Genomic DNA, 14,241 nt, shown 5'->3' on the forward strand with positions numbered 1-14,241 from the left:
TGCTTGTCCTCAGTGTACAGAGCCCTGCTTGTCCTCAGTGCACAGAGCCCTGCTTGTCCTCAGTGAACAGAGCCCTGCTTGTCCTCAGTGTATAGAGCCCTTCTTGTCCTTAGTGTACAGAGCCCTACTTGTCCTCAGTGTACAGAGCCCTGCTTGTCCTCAGTGTACAGAGCCCTGCTTGTCTACAGGGCCCAGAGCCCTGCTTGTCCTCAGTGCCCAGAGCCCTGCTTGTCTTCAGGACACAGAGCCCTGCTTGTCCTCAGTGTACAGAGCCCTGCTTGTCCTCAGTGTACAGAGCCCTGCTTGTCCTCAGTGTACAGAGCCCTGCTTGTCCTCAGTGTACAGAGCCCTGCTTGTCCTCAGTGTACAGAGCCCTGCTTGTCCTCAGTCACAGAGCCCTGCCTGTCCTCAGTGCACAGAGCCCTGCCTGTCCTCAGTGCACAGAGCCCTGCTTGTCCTCAGTGCCCAGAGCCCTGCTTGTCTTCAGGACACAGAGCCCTGCTTGTCCTCAGTGTACAGAGCCATGCTTGTCCTCAGTGTACAGAGCCCTGCTTGTCCTCAGTGTACAGAGCCCTGCTTGTCCTCAGTGTACAGAGCCCTGCTTGTCCTCAGTGTACAGAGCTCTGCCTGTCCTCAGTGTACAGAGCCCTGCTTGTCCTCAGTGTACAGAGCCCTGCTTGTCCTCAGTGTACAAAGCCCTGCTTGTCCTCAGTGCACAGAGCCCTGCTTGTCTACAGGGCCCAGAGCCCTGCTTGTCCTCAGTGCCCAGAGCCCTGCTTGTCCTCAGTGTACAGAGCCCTGCTTGTCCTCAGTGTACAGAGCCCTGCTTGTCCTCAGTGTACAGAGCCCTGCTTGTCCTCAGTGTACAGAGCCCTGCCTGTCCTCAGTCACAGAGCCCTGCCTGTCCTCAGTGCACAGAGCCCTGCCTGTCCTCAGTGCACAGAGCCCTGCTTGTCCTCAGTGCACAGAGCCCTGCTTGTCCTCAGTGCACAGAGCCCTGCTTGTCCTCAGTGTACAGAGCCCTTCTTGTCCTCAGTGCACAGAGCCCTGCTTGTCCTCAGTGCACAGAGCCCTGCTTGTCCTCAGTGCACAGAGCCCTGCTTGTCCTCAGTGCACAGAGCCCTGCTTGTCCTCAGTGCACAGAGCCCTGCTTGTCCTCAGTGCACAGAGCCTTGCTTGTCCTCAGTGCACAGAGCCCTGCTTGTCCTCAGTGCACAGAGCCCTGCTTGTCCTCAGTGCACAGAGCCCTGCTTGTCCTCAGTGCACAGAGCCTTGCTTGTCCTCAGTGTACAGAGCCTTGCTTGTCTACAGGGCCCAGAGCCCTGCTTGTCCTCAGTGCCCAGAGCCCTGCTTGTCTTCAGGACACAGAGCCCTGCTTGTCCTCAGTGTACAGAGCCCTGCTTGTCCTCAGTGTACAGAGCCCTGCTTGTCCTCAGTGTACAGAGCCCTGCTTGTCCTCAGTGTACAGAGCCCTGCCTGTCCTCAGTCACAAAGCCCTGCCTGTCCTCAGTGCACAGAGCCCTGCCTGTCCTCAGTGCACAGAGCCCTGCTTGTCCTCAGTGCACAGAGCCCTGCTTGTCCTCAGTGCACAGAGCCCTGCTTGTCTACAGTGCACAGAGCCCTGCTTGTCCTCAGTGCACAGAGCCCTGCTTGTCCTCAGTGCACAGAGCCCTGCTTGTCCTCAGTGCACAGAGCCCTGCTTGTCCCCAGTGCACAGATCCCTGCTTGTCCTCAGTGCAAAGAGCCCTGCTTGTCCTCAGTGCACAGAGCCCTGCTTGTCCTCAGTGCACAGAGCCCTGCTTGTCCTCAGTGCACAGAGCCCTGCTTGTCCTCAGTGCACAGAGCCTTGCTTGTCCTCAGTGTACAGAGCCCTGCTTGTCTACAGGGCCCAGAGCCCTGCTTGTCCTCAGTGCCCAGAGCCCTGCTTGTCTTCAGGACACAGAGCCCTGCTTGTCCTCAGTATACAGAGCCCTGCTTGTCCTCAGTGTACAGAGCCCTGCTTGTCCTCAGTGTACAGAGCCCTGCTTGTCCTCAGTGTACAGAGCCCTGCTTGTCCTCAGTGTACAGAGCCCTGCCTGTCCTCAGTCACAGAGCCCTGCCTGTCCTCAGTGCACAGAGCCCTGCCTGTCCTCAGTGCACAGAGCCCTGCTTGTCCTCAGTGCACAGAGCCCTGCTTGTCCTCAGTGCACTGAGCCCTGCTTGTCCTCAATGCACAGAGCCCTGCTTGTCCTCAGTGCACAGAGCCCTGCTTGTCCTCACTGTACAGAGCCCTGCTTGTCCTCAGTGTACAGAGCCCTGCTTGTCTACAGTGTACAGAGCCCTGCTTGTCTACAGTGCACAGAGCCCTGCTTGTCCTCAGTGTACAGAGCCCTGCTTGTCCTCAGTGTACAGAGCCCTGCTTGTCCTCAGTGCACAGAGCCCTGCTTGTCCTCAGTGCACAGAGCCCTGCTTGTCCTCAGTGCACAGAGCCTTGCTTGTCCTCAGTGTACAGAGCCCTGCTTGTCTACAGGGCCCAGAGCCCTGCTTGTCCTCAGTGCCCAGAGCCCTGCTTGTCTTCAGGTCACAGAGCCCTGCTTGTCCTCAGTGTACAGAGCCCTGCTTGTCCTCAGTGTACAGAGCCCTGCTTGTCCTCAGTGTACAGAGCCCTGCCTGTCCTCAGTCACAGAGCCCTGCTTGTCCTCAGTGCACAGAGCCCTGCTTGTCCTCAGTGCACAGAGCCCTGCTTGTCCTCAGTGCACAGAGCCCTGCTTGTCCTCAGTGCACAGAGCCCTGCTTGTCCTCAGTGCACAGAGCCCTGCTTGTCTACAGTGTACAGAGCCCTGCTTGTCCTCAGTGCACAGAGCCCTGCCTGTCCTCAGTGTACAGAGCCCTGCTTGTCCTCAGTGCACAGAGCCCTGCTTGTCCTCAGTGCACAGAGCCCTGCTTGTCCTCAGTGCACAGAGCCCTGCTTGTCCTCAGTGCTCAGAGCCCTGCTTGTCCTCAGTGCTCAGAGCCCTGCTTGTCCTCAGTGTACAGAGCCCTGCTTGTCCTCAGTGTACAGAGCCCTGCTTGTCTACAGTGTACAGAGCCCTGCTTGTCTACAGTGCACAGAGTCCTGCTTGTCTACAGTGCCCAGAGCCCTGCTTGTCCACAGTGCCCAGAGCCCTGCTTGTCCTCAGTGCCCAGAGCCCTGCTTGTCCTCAGTGCCCAGAGCCCTGCTTGTCTTCAGGTCCCAGAGCCCTGCTTGTCTTCAGGTCCCAGAGCCCTGCTTGTCTTCAGGACCCAGAGCCCTGCTTGTCCTCAGGACACAGAGCCCTGCTTGTCCTCAGTGTACAGAGCCCTGCTTGCCCTGAGTGTACAGAGTCCTGCTTGTCCACCCACATTTCCTGTATTTTGTCTCTGCACAGAGACACACAGGCAATAGCTGCAGGGACAAGACTTTTTTTTTTTTACCCAAACACATACACATTTTTTAACCAATGTATATTACAAAAATACATATAATATTATTATTTACATTATATAATACGTTTTTGCAAATGACAAAACCCATTTAATAAATAGAGTGAATTGCATTTTAGTGTTTGAAATAAGGTGTTCTAATAAAGCATTTCAATCTCTGTTGCCTGCAGATCCAGACTTCAGTTATCTTGGAGGAATTCTCAATCCTATTCCAGGTCAGCAGTTGCCTTCTTTACTGTTTTGCAGTCAGATATGAGTTGTCTAATATCCTACTGACAGTCTCTTCTTTTGTTTCTCTCAGATTGTCAGTTTGAGTTATCAGGACCAGATGGAATAATCCGCTCCAGCCAAGTAGAACAAGGGGATAAACTGAAGGCCGGTCAAGCTGTGGACTGTATATGGACGATTAAAGCAACGCCAAAAGCCAAGGTGAGTCATTTGGGGGTCATTACATTGAAGACTTTAAAGGGGTATTCCAGGATCTTTTTTTATTTGACTATGCTACAGGGGCTGTAAAGTTCATAATATATTGTCTGTACCTGTGTGTGACGGTCTTCTCACAATTCTTCTGTGATTTTCGCCCCAATATTTATTTTTAACAGCATACAAAATTACTTATGTCTCAGGATTTCCCAGGTTGCAGTGTGTCAAGACCTGACATCACAAGTCAGGTGATCAGAGGGAGGTTGTCCTGCTTCAATGTTCTTTTTTTCTTCAATGGGAGTTCATTTAGCAGTAGCTCTAGGCATCCTGATCAGGAAACACTGGTCTATTGCATTGAAGGGATCACAGGTGTGTTTCAATAGGTGGGGTGGCTGATGTGTGGGAGGGAGGAAAGTGACCTCATACTTACAAGCATGGAACTATGGGGTGTGTAGTTTAGAGAACCAAATTCAACAGGAAATATCCAGTTCTGGCAGGTAATTACTAAAATCACCTTATAGTGGATAACCCCTTTAGAGCAGCCACAAGTATCAATAAAATCATGTGTAAGTACTTGCCAGAAACTTTCCTGAATCTTTATGGTAGAGGGACCCCTAATAGCTGATTACTGTCTGTGTGCTGCTCGCTTTCTTTGCAGCATGCCCTGGAAAGGCTAAACATTACACTCCATTTATGCTTTATGCTTTTATTGTATATTGAGTTCTCTTACGGTAGACACAATCTCAGGCTCAGAAAATGGTAGTATCATGAAGAAACCTTATTTATGTATATGTATAAGTATGTTTTTCAGTTATATGACACCTTAGTGGGGCAACTTGCAAAAGTTCCAGATGTGGTTTACATTTAGTTACTATATCTGTGCATCAGATTTCTGTTGTCTTAACTATTCAGTAAATACATTTAAATGAGCTAATACATATTGTAACTGTTAATCATGGTGTATTATAGTTGTACTGTTACAGGTGTGTGTATTATAGTTGTACAGTTACTGTGTCCAACCTTTATATTGCTCCAACACATCTAAAATGAAAGAGGGAGCAACTTTTCAAATAGCCTTATAGGGCTAGTCTAAGTTTACTTATCCCCCATCCACAAAATAGGGGACAAGTGTCAGGACGGTAGGGGATCTGACCACTGGGACCCCTCCTGATATCCAAAATGCAGACTTATGTGTGGGTAACAGACCACAAACAAACTTTGTGTAGTCTGATACACTTGTCTATTCCTTACTTCAGTAGCTGTACATGACCTATAAAAGTGGATTTGCATAATTTACATTGGCTGCAAAAAAGATTTTGTGATCTCATTCTCTTCCACTTATGTGATCAACTAAAAGCAGCAAAAATTTTAAGCAGTGAGTGCTGGGATTTTCTTTTAATCTTTCTCATAGAGACCTTTTTCAGATATTGATATCATTCCATTTACATTGCCCAAGGCTCCTGACTAGGGGTATCCTATGGCAGACACACGTGGTAGCGGGGTGTGATGAGGGCAGATGTTGTTACCCTAGGGGCAGATGACATTAACCCCTTGTATTCGTGACACAAGGGCATGGTTTAGCCTATAACCACCTAAAGGTATACCACTGCTGGATCCTGGGCTAGGCACGGGGGCAATAAAGACTCCAACGCCAAGTTACGGGCAATGGTAGCTTTACTGAGGGTAGAAAGTTGGTAAAGTCTATACAGATCAGCCAGGGCCCAAGGAGGTGACCAGTAACGCAGAGACCTTGAGAGCTTGCTGGGACTTGTAGTAGGACTGGACAATTGAATGCAGACCACGCTGATTTGACAGATGACTGGGACTGACTTGACTTGACTCATAAAGCTGTGACTTTAGCTTACTTGACTTGATTGTGGCTGCAGGACTTGACTTTGAGGCCTCCAACACTCTGGACACACACACTAGGCACGACTGCACTGGACCTCAGCAGGAAGCAAGAGCAGAGTTCAAAGAGAGAGAAACTAGCCCCACCCAGGGCTTATAATGGGGGAGACTAGCAGGGAGCCCATAGGTCACTCTTGGGATCACCTGGTCACTAGTATCACCTGGGAAACAATCATATGACATAACTCTTAAAGATAAAACACATTTTATAATACAATACACTGAAGAACATATGTACAGGGGGGGGGGGGGGGGGGGGGCCGGTGCAAGGGGCCCTGGGGACACTGAAGGAGACTGCCTGACCAGGCAGCAAGGGTAAAGGGCAACATTTCCTCCTGTACTGGTCAACCACACACATACCTTAACATGCATCATCCATTGGAATCTTTAAATAAAAATCGTCCCTTAATATGTGCATATTTATCCAGATTTACTTAAGGTTCCTGGACTATCAGATGGAACATTCCAATGAATGCAAGAGGAATTTTGTGGCCGTGTATGATGGAAGCAGCTCCATAGAAAACTTAAAAGCTAAATTCTGCAGCACTGTGGCCAATGATGTCATGCTTCAAACTGGGACCGGGGTTGTACGGATGTGGGCAGATGAAGGAAGTCGACTTAGCCGTTTCCGGATGCTCTTTACATCTTTTGTGGAACGTGAGTTATGAAAGTTATTTACTACTATTCTGTTTTAAAGGTCGACAAATCTTACCAAAATTATTTCACAATATATAAAGGAAATCTGTTTTTCAGATTTGATAAATTGTATTATGCTTGGTTGCTTGCAATTGTGACTAGGTGGTGCTCACTGTGTATGGTTTGTACACATTGAAAGGCGCTTAAATCCGTATGCTTCCCCTTCCCAGGCCCCTCCCCCTTCCTAGGAATTTCTCCAAGTAGATGTTATTACAGTGTCACAGCAAGAAAAGCAACCCAGTGCAACTAACACAACTGTACCACCTATAGCTACAATCCTGTGCTTAGACCATATAAATGCTATCAATGAATGGCAACTATGTCATAAGGGAAAAACTGTCACCTAATAATGTCCTTCTCTCATTGTTACAGCTCCCTGTATGGACAGCACATTCTTCTGCCATAGTAATATGTGTATTAACAACTCCCTGGTCTGCAATGGAATTCAGAACTGTGCCTATCCCTGGGATGAAAACCATTGTAAAGGTAAGTGTCTCCAGCCCCTTACTGGAACCACTCACTAAACCAAAATCTATTCATGATAGTATAAAGCAGGGATAAGTCTCTTTAACTGTTGTACAACTACATAAAAATATGGGCAAAAGTACATAGAATCATCCCTTACCTATCCTCTAGTTCTGTAGCTTTAAACTTCTCCAGAGTTATTTTTTTTTATCTGGTCATGGAGGTGCAAGTAACAAAATTAACTGACGTCAAACGGCAACTCATCCAATCAGCAGCCGCAGTGATGTCTCATTTCAGACACTGATTGGCTGAGTGGGCATGTGATATCATATCCCCAAACCCAGAAGTGCTGGGCAGAGAGAAACAAAGCTTCATTATGCTGGCAGCACGGGATCTTTTAATTTTTTTAAACTTATCCCTTACTTGACCAGATTAAAAAAAGCACCCTTTTCTCTGGACAATCCCTTTAACCCCTTAACAACATAGGACGTAAATGTATGTCCTGATGCCCTGATTTTTAATGCACCAGGATGTACATATACATGACTCACGGCAGGTCCAGGCTGCTATCAGTAGCCATGGATCCGCCAGTAATGGTGGACATCAGCGATCGCACTGATGTCCACCATTAAAGGGGTATTCCAGGAAAAAACTTTTTTTTATATATATATATATATATCAGCTGGCTCCAGAAAGTTAAACAGATTTGTAAAGTACTTCTATTTAAAAAATCTTAATCCTTTCAATAATTATCAGCTGCTGAAGTTGAGTTGTTGTTTTCTGTCTGGCAACAGTGCTCTCTGACATCTCTGCTTGTCTCGGGAACTGCACAGAGTAGAAGAGGTTTGCTATGGGGATTTGCTTCTAAACTGGGCGGTTCCCGAGACACGTGTCATCAGAGAGCACTTAGACAGAAAAGAACAACTCAACTTCAGCAGCTCATAAGTACTGAAAGGATTAAGATTTTTTAATAGAAGTAATTTACAAATCTGTTTAACTTTCTGGAGCCAGTTGATATATATTTAAAAAAAAGTTTTTTTTTCCTGGATAATCCCTTTAACCCCTCAGATGCTGTGATCAATACAGATCACGGCATCTGCGGCATTGCGGTCGTTTGAATGGAGGATCGGATTGCCCATCCAACATGGTGGCCAGAGGTCCCCTTACGCGCTCCGGCCGTCATTCCGGGGTCTTCTCCTCTGGTCTGAGATCTAGCAGACCAGAGCAGAAGATCGCCGATAATACTGATCAGTGCTATGCATCTGCAATCTAATGATTGCTATAAATAGTCCCCTATGAGGGAAATACAAAGTGTAAAAAATAAAATATAAAAAAGATGTAAAAAAAAGCCCCTCCCCCCAATAAAAATGTAAATGGCTCCTTTTTCACATTTTATCCCAAAAAGCATAAAAACATTTTTTATAAACATATTTGGTATCGCCGCATGCGTAAATGTCCGAACTATCAAAATATAATGTTAATGATCCTGTGTGGTGAAAGACGTAAACGTAAAAAAAAAAAGGCTGCGTTTTTGTGACATCACATTCCAATTTTTTTTTTATAAAAAGCGAGTAAAAAGTTACATATAGGCAAAAGTTGTACCGATAAAAAGTACAGACCACGGCACACAAATGAGCCCCATACAGCCCCGTATACAAGAAAATTAGAAAGTTATAAGTGGTCAAAATAAAGTGATTTTAAAGGGGTACTCCGGTAGAAAACATTTTTCTTAAATCAACTGGTGCCAGAAAGTTATACAGATTTGTAAATTACTTCTATTTAAAAATTGTATTATTTCCAGTACTTATCAACTGTTGTATGCTCCACACAAAGTTCTTTTCTTTTTTAATTTCTTTTCTGTCTGACCATATTGCTCTCTGCGGACACCTCTGTTTGTTTCAGGAACTGTCCAGAGCAGGATAGGTTTGCTATGGGGATTTGTTTCTACTCTGGACAGTTCCTGACACGGACAGAGGTGTCAGCAGAGAGCACTGTGGTCAGACAGAAAAGAAATTCCTCTGGAGCATACAACAGCTGATAAGTACTTGAAGGGTTAATATTTTTAAATAGAAGTAATTTACCAATCTGTTTAACTTTCTGGCACCAGTTGATTTAAAAAAAATTATAGTTTCACCGGAGTACCCCTTTAAACATACTCTTTTTGTTTAAAAAGTTTGAGATTTTTTTAAAGCCGCACAATAATAGAAAAGTATACATATACAAAAATGAGTTTATACCACCACCTTTAATGCGTTTTTAAAAACCAAAATTTATTATTACATAATTAAAAATATTACCATGGTAGATGCAATATTACAATTCAAAAATGAAAGCCTAGTGCAATACATAGGAGAACTTGTGGTCTGCTAGCAATATAATGCAGCCATGTCATTACTCACATAATACACATATTTGTCATTGCAAAGGTGCTCTCAGTGCTGGGTAAGCATAATAGTCCTAGGCATACTCTGCCCCCAAGTATAGTCACACAAGTGCATGAACAATACCACAAGTAATGCTGGGTGTTGCCTTTGTCGAGAGGATCCTCTTGACAAAGAAGTATCGAAACATATGTAGGGGTGAAGGAGCGGGGACTTGCAGTTACTATGGGTGAGCTTTGTTAAGGGGGTATTCCAGGATTTTTTTTTTATTTGACTATGCTACAGGGGCTGTAAAGTTAGTATAGTTCATAATATAGTGTCTGTACCTGTGTGTGACAGTTTTCTCACAATTCTTCTGTGATTTTCACCCCAATATTTATTTTTGGTAAAATGATTGATGCCATTACAAAGGACATTTGGTCGCGCAAAAAACAAGCCCTTATATGGGTCTGTGGATGAAAATATAAAAGAGTTATGATTTTTAGAAGGCAAGGAGGAAAAAACAAAAATTTAAAAATAAAATTGGCTGTGTCCTTAAAGGGGTACTCCGGTGAAAAACTTTATTTTTTATTTTTTTTTACCAACTGGTGCCAGAAAGTTAAACAGGTTTGTAAATTACTTCTATTAAAAAATCTTAATTCTTCCCGTACTTATTAGCTGCTGAATACTACAGTGGAAATTCTTTTCCGTTTGAAACAAAGAGCTGTCTGCTGACATCATGAGCACAGTGCTCTCTGCTGACATCTCTGTCCATTTTAGGAACTATCCAGAGTAAAAGCAAATCCCCATAGCAAACATATGCTGTTCTGGACAGTTCCTAAAATGGACATAGATGTCAGCAGAGAGCACTGTGCTCGTGATGTCAGCAGACAGCTCTGTGTTTTAAAAAGAAAAGAATTTCCGCTGTAGTATTCAGCAGCTAATAAGTACAGGAAGGATTAAGATTTTTAATAGAATTAATTTACAAATATGTTTAACTTTCTGGCACCAGTTGATTTAAAAAAAAAAGTTTTTCACCTGAGTAAACCTTTAAGGGGTTAAAGCTTCTGTCCATATTATGTTGCACTTAATAAATATTCTTCCATGTATCTGAAAAGAAAAACAAACACTATGCATGTGCAATTGCCAGAGGAGCATGAGGAAAAATCACTTTGTCTACAGGTATATAAACGAACATGAAAAATATATTGTCCGTCATGAAAAAGCTCGAAGATACATTATCCTTCTACACAAGCAGGCATATTTGTCTGTATATAGATCTAACCTGCCACCTTGTGGTCATATCTATACAATGAACTATAAACAATAGTTTTTTCTCATTCATTCATTCAACTAATACTAACATGCAGAAAAATAAAGCATAATAAATAACTGAGGGAGAATTACTTACAACATTCTAACACTCTGAAAAAGTACCTTAAAGGGGTACTCCGGTGGAAAACTTTTAATTCCTCTGTAGCAAACAGCTGCTAAAATGTACTGAAAGGATTAAGATTTTTTTTAAGAGAAGTAATTGACAAATTTGTTTAACTTTCTGGCACCAGTTCATTAAAAAAAAAAAGTTTTCCACTGGAGTACCCCTTTAAAGGGTACCTCTCATCAAATAAACTTTTGATATATTTAAGATTAATGAATGTTGAATAACTTTCCAATAGCATGTTAATGAAAAATATGCTTCTTTCTATTGTATTTTTCCCGATCAGTCCTGTCAGCAAGCATTTCTGACTCATGCTGGAGTCCTAAACACTCAGAGCTGCCAGCCTGCTTTGTTCACAGCCAAACAGGACCCCCCGCGATCTAGGGGATAAGTTATTTTGCGCTGGAGTACTCCTTTAAGTTTTATTTAATAAATACAGTATGAATAAGTAAAATATTTGTATGAGTATATGTATATGTATATGTGTATGAGTCACTGTGTATATGTGTATGAGTCACTGGTGGACAATCTCCACTATAGTGTCCAACAGTGACTCATACACATATACAATGTAACCACACTTTGTTTTAATGTATGTTTTTTTTCACATATAATATTTTATTTATTCATATTTATTAAATGAAAGTTAAGTTTTAGGGGAGCCCTATCATAAGGAGGTTTGTGCTCTGGGCTGCGGCCCCGAGTTTTTGTGACTATAACTATCAAGTTGAGACAAATTTACCACACTATGTGCAACATTTTGACAAATTAATCTTAGTTTGCACCATCCTGTCACATGATTGATAAATATTCCCTATTTTATTATCTTACAGAAAAGAAGGAAGCGGGGCTGTTTGAGCAAATCACCAAGACACATGGGACCATCATTGGGATTACCTCTGGGATTGTTTTGGTCCTCCTCCTTATTTCCATCTTGGTGCAAGTCAAGCAGCCTCGAAAGAAAATCATGGCCAGAAAGACTACCTTCAACAAAACTGGGTTCCAGGAAGTGTTTGATCCCCCACACTATGAACTCTTCTCCCTCAGGGACAAAGAGATTTCGGCAGATTTGGCTGACTTGTCGGAGGAACTGGAAAACTACCAAAAGACAAGACGTTCTTCTACAACTTCCCGCTGCATTCACGACCATCACTGTGGATCCCAAACTGCCACCCTGAAACAGAGCAGGACCAACCTGAGCTCTATGGACCTTCCATTCCGCAATGACTTTGCCCAACCACAACCAATGAAAACCTTTAATAGTACATTCAAGAAAAGCACCTATGCTTTCAAGCAGTCTCATGACTGCTCGGATAAAGGCATAGAAGACCGCGTCATGGAGGAAATCCCTTGTGAAATTTATGTCCGGGGCCGAGAAGACTGTGCTCAGGGTTCAATGTCTATTGACTTTTAATTGCCTCACAGATTAAAACAAAAATCTGATTCCTTCTACTAAAGCGATATATTTTTGAGACAATCTGCGATAATCATTGCATTTTTCTAAAAGGTGACAATTCGAGGCTCCAATAAACTACATAGACTTCTACATTAAAGCTCTATATTTTTTGAGCAGGAATCACAAAAAAATAAACTGAGTATTTTGCATGGAATTGGTTCTCTGTATTAATAGGATTCTACGTAAACTGTACCCGCCATGATGGGTTGGGTGGGAGAGGGGATTAACACTCACTGATCAGTATTGTTATGATTCTTTGTATCTGTTTTTTTTTCCTTGCCTTTAAGTTTTTACACAAAATAGAAATTTGTTTACCTTCTGATACAAATGTTCTAGGATCATAAATGGTGCTACCGGAGCGGGAAATAAAAGAAAAGAGCCTTGAAAGTATTTTTGCGTTGTTCTAATTTTTTTTTTTTTGTAATTTTGAAGTTCTAGGCTATGTACAATGACAATAAATCTTCAGAAATCAATGGTCATAAAATAAACTTTATCTTAATTAATGTAAGAATTAATTTTAAGGACAACTTATTGCCCCTCACATGAAATTGTTGTCTTCATAAAGCTTTCCCAGAAAACAGGATTTTCCTTTTATAAATGTCATGTATAGATATGTAATCACTCTCAGATTGATGGGGTTCTTATTTTTGGAATCCCCAGACAGAATGAAAGGGATTCAGCATTCTGTCACCATCATAGTTATCCTTGTAAAATAGATATAATGGCCACCAGCTTTAGATGGGACCCCACTGATCAGAAAGTGACAGCATATGATCAATTTAAGCCGTCATTTTATGAACGGTGAACAACCCATTAGGCTAGACCCTATGCATGTAGCAAAGCTTTGAGGATGAGGCTTGCAGTTTATGCATTACAGACCCATAGGCACTCTGTGCTACTGTATAGTACCTCTGTTTGGATCCTATTTGTCCTTAGATAAAATTTATACTGAGCTCTAAATTTAGGGTTACAATGCTATGGGGTATTTACAAGATCACCTATTTATCAGGAAAACTCCCATATACATCAACAGAGACCACTTATAGAGTTTATTTTTTATTTTTTTTAAAGACACTGATCAGTGAGGGGGGCTGACTAATGGAACCCCGACTGATGAATTTTTGTTGGACATACCTGCTGCCACTACATGAAACCCTATACCTAAGTGCTAGTGCTAACTTAAAGGGGTTGTCCAGGATTATAAGTACCTCTTTTTGTCCACAGGTTGTCTGTAGTACTGCAGCTCAGTCCCATTCACTTCAATGGAGCCAAACTGCAATTGCAAACACAACCTGTGGACAGGCGTGATGCTGTTTTTGCAAGAAGGAATAGAGTTTATCTTATCTTGAACAACCCCTTCAAGTTTTGTAGCTTAAAGGGTACTCCACCCCTAGACATCTTATCCCCTATCCAAAGGATAGGGGATAAGATGTCTGATCACAGGGGGTCCTGCCGCTGGGAACCCCCGCAATCTCGGCTGTGGCATCCCAGATATCCGCTGGACGGAGCAAACTTCGCTCTGTGCCGGATGACTGGCGACCCGGGGTGGAGGCTCGTGACGTCACGTTCACGCCCCGCTGGTGATGTCATGGCCATGCCCCCTCGATGGCCGTGATGTCGGGCGCTGCACCTCTAAACAAATGCTGATTGCAGCAGGGAGATCGCGGGGGTTCCGCCACTGGGGATCAGACATCTTATCTCCTATCCTTTGGATAGGGGATAAGATGTCTAGGGGTGGAGTACCCCTTTAAGTGTAAAAACATGTGTCACTTTAAATACTCTTATATTTCTTCTGTAGTCTATTCCTTTAATGTTACCAGAGCTTCATTAGGAGAATACTCCTATACCTCCCCCCCTCCCCAACCCCAACACACATACAAAACTGCAGACTATTTAGTTCTAGCTGTGGACTGACGTTTACTCATTACACTCATCTTCAAGCCATTCCTTACTGTAGAAGTCAGCGCTGCTCCCATTAAAGCTGCAAGTGGCAATTAAAAGCATCGTTACACTAGATCCATCTGGCCCACTTGAAAAAGTTGCTCGACATCTCG

The 14,241-nt window shown here is 43.7% G+C and overlaps 1 protein-coding gene across 1 annotated transcript in view; it reads left to right on the forward strand.

Annotated features, from left to right (window-relative positions):
* The window catches only part of NETO2 (neuropilin and tolloid like 2), a 49,603-nt gene extending 37,026 nt beyond the window's left edge, over positions 1-12,577 (forward strand). Inside the window, exons 5-9 of the mRNA XM_056525643.1 lie at positions 3,612-3,656; positions 3,743-3,870; positions 6,201-6,429; positions 6,841-6,954; positions 11,565-12,577. Of these exons, the coding sequence (XP_056381618.1) occupies positions 3,612-3,656; positions 3,743-3,870; positions 6,201-6,429; positions 6,841-6,954; positions 11,565-12,145 (1,097 nt within the window). The 3' untranslated portion in view covers positions 12,146-12,577. The remainder of the gene's footprint in view (positions 1-3,611; positions 3,657-3,742; positions 3,871-6,200; positions 6,430-6,840; positions 6,955-11,564) is intronic.
* Positions 12,578-14,241: the final 1,664 nt, after the last annotated feature.

Source organism: Hyla sarda, chromosome 6 (genome assembly GCF_029499605.1).
Source record: "Hyla sarda isolate aHylSar1 chromosome 6, aHylSar1.hap1, whole genome shotgun sequence".
NCBI classification, from domain to species: domain Eukaryota; kingdom Metazoa; phylum Chordata; class Amphibia; order Anura; family Hylidae; genus Hyla; species Hyla sarda.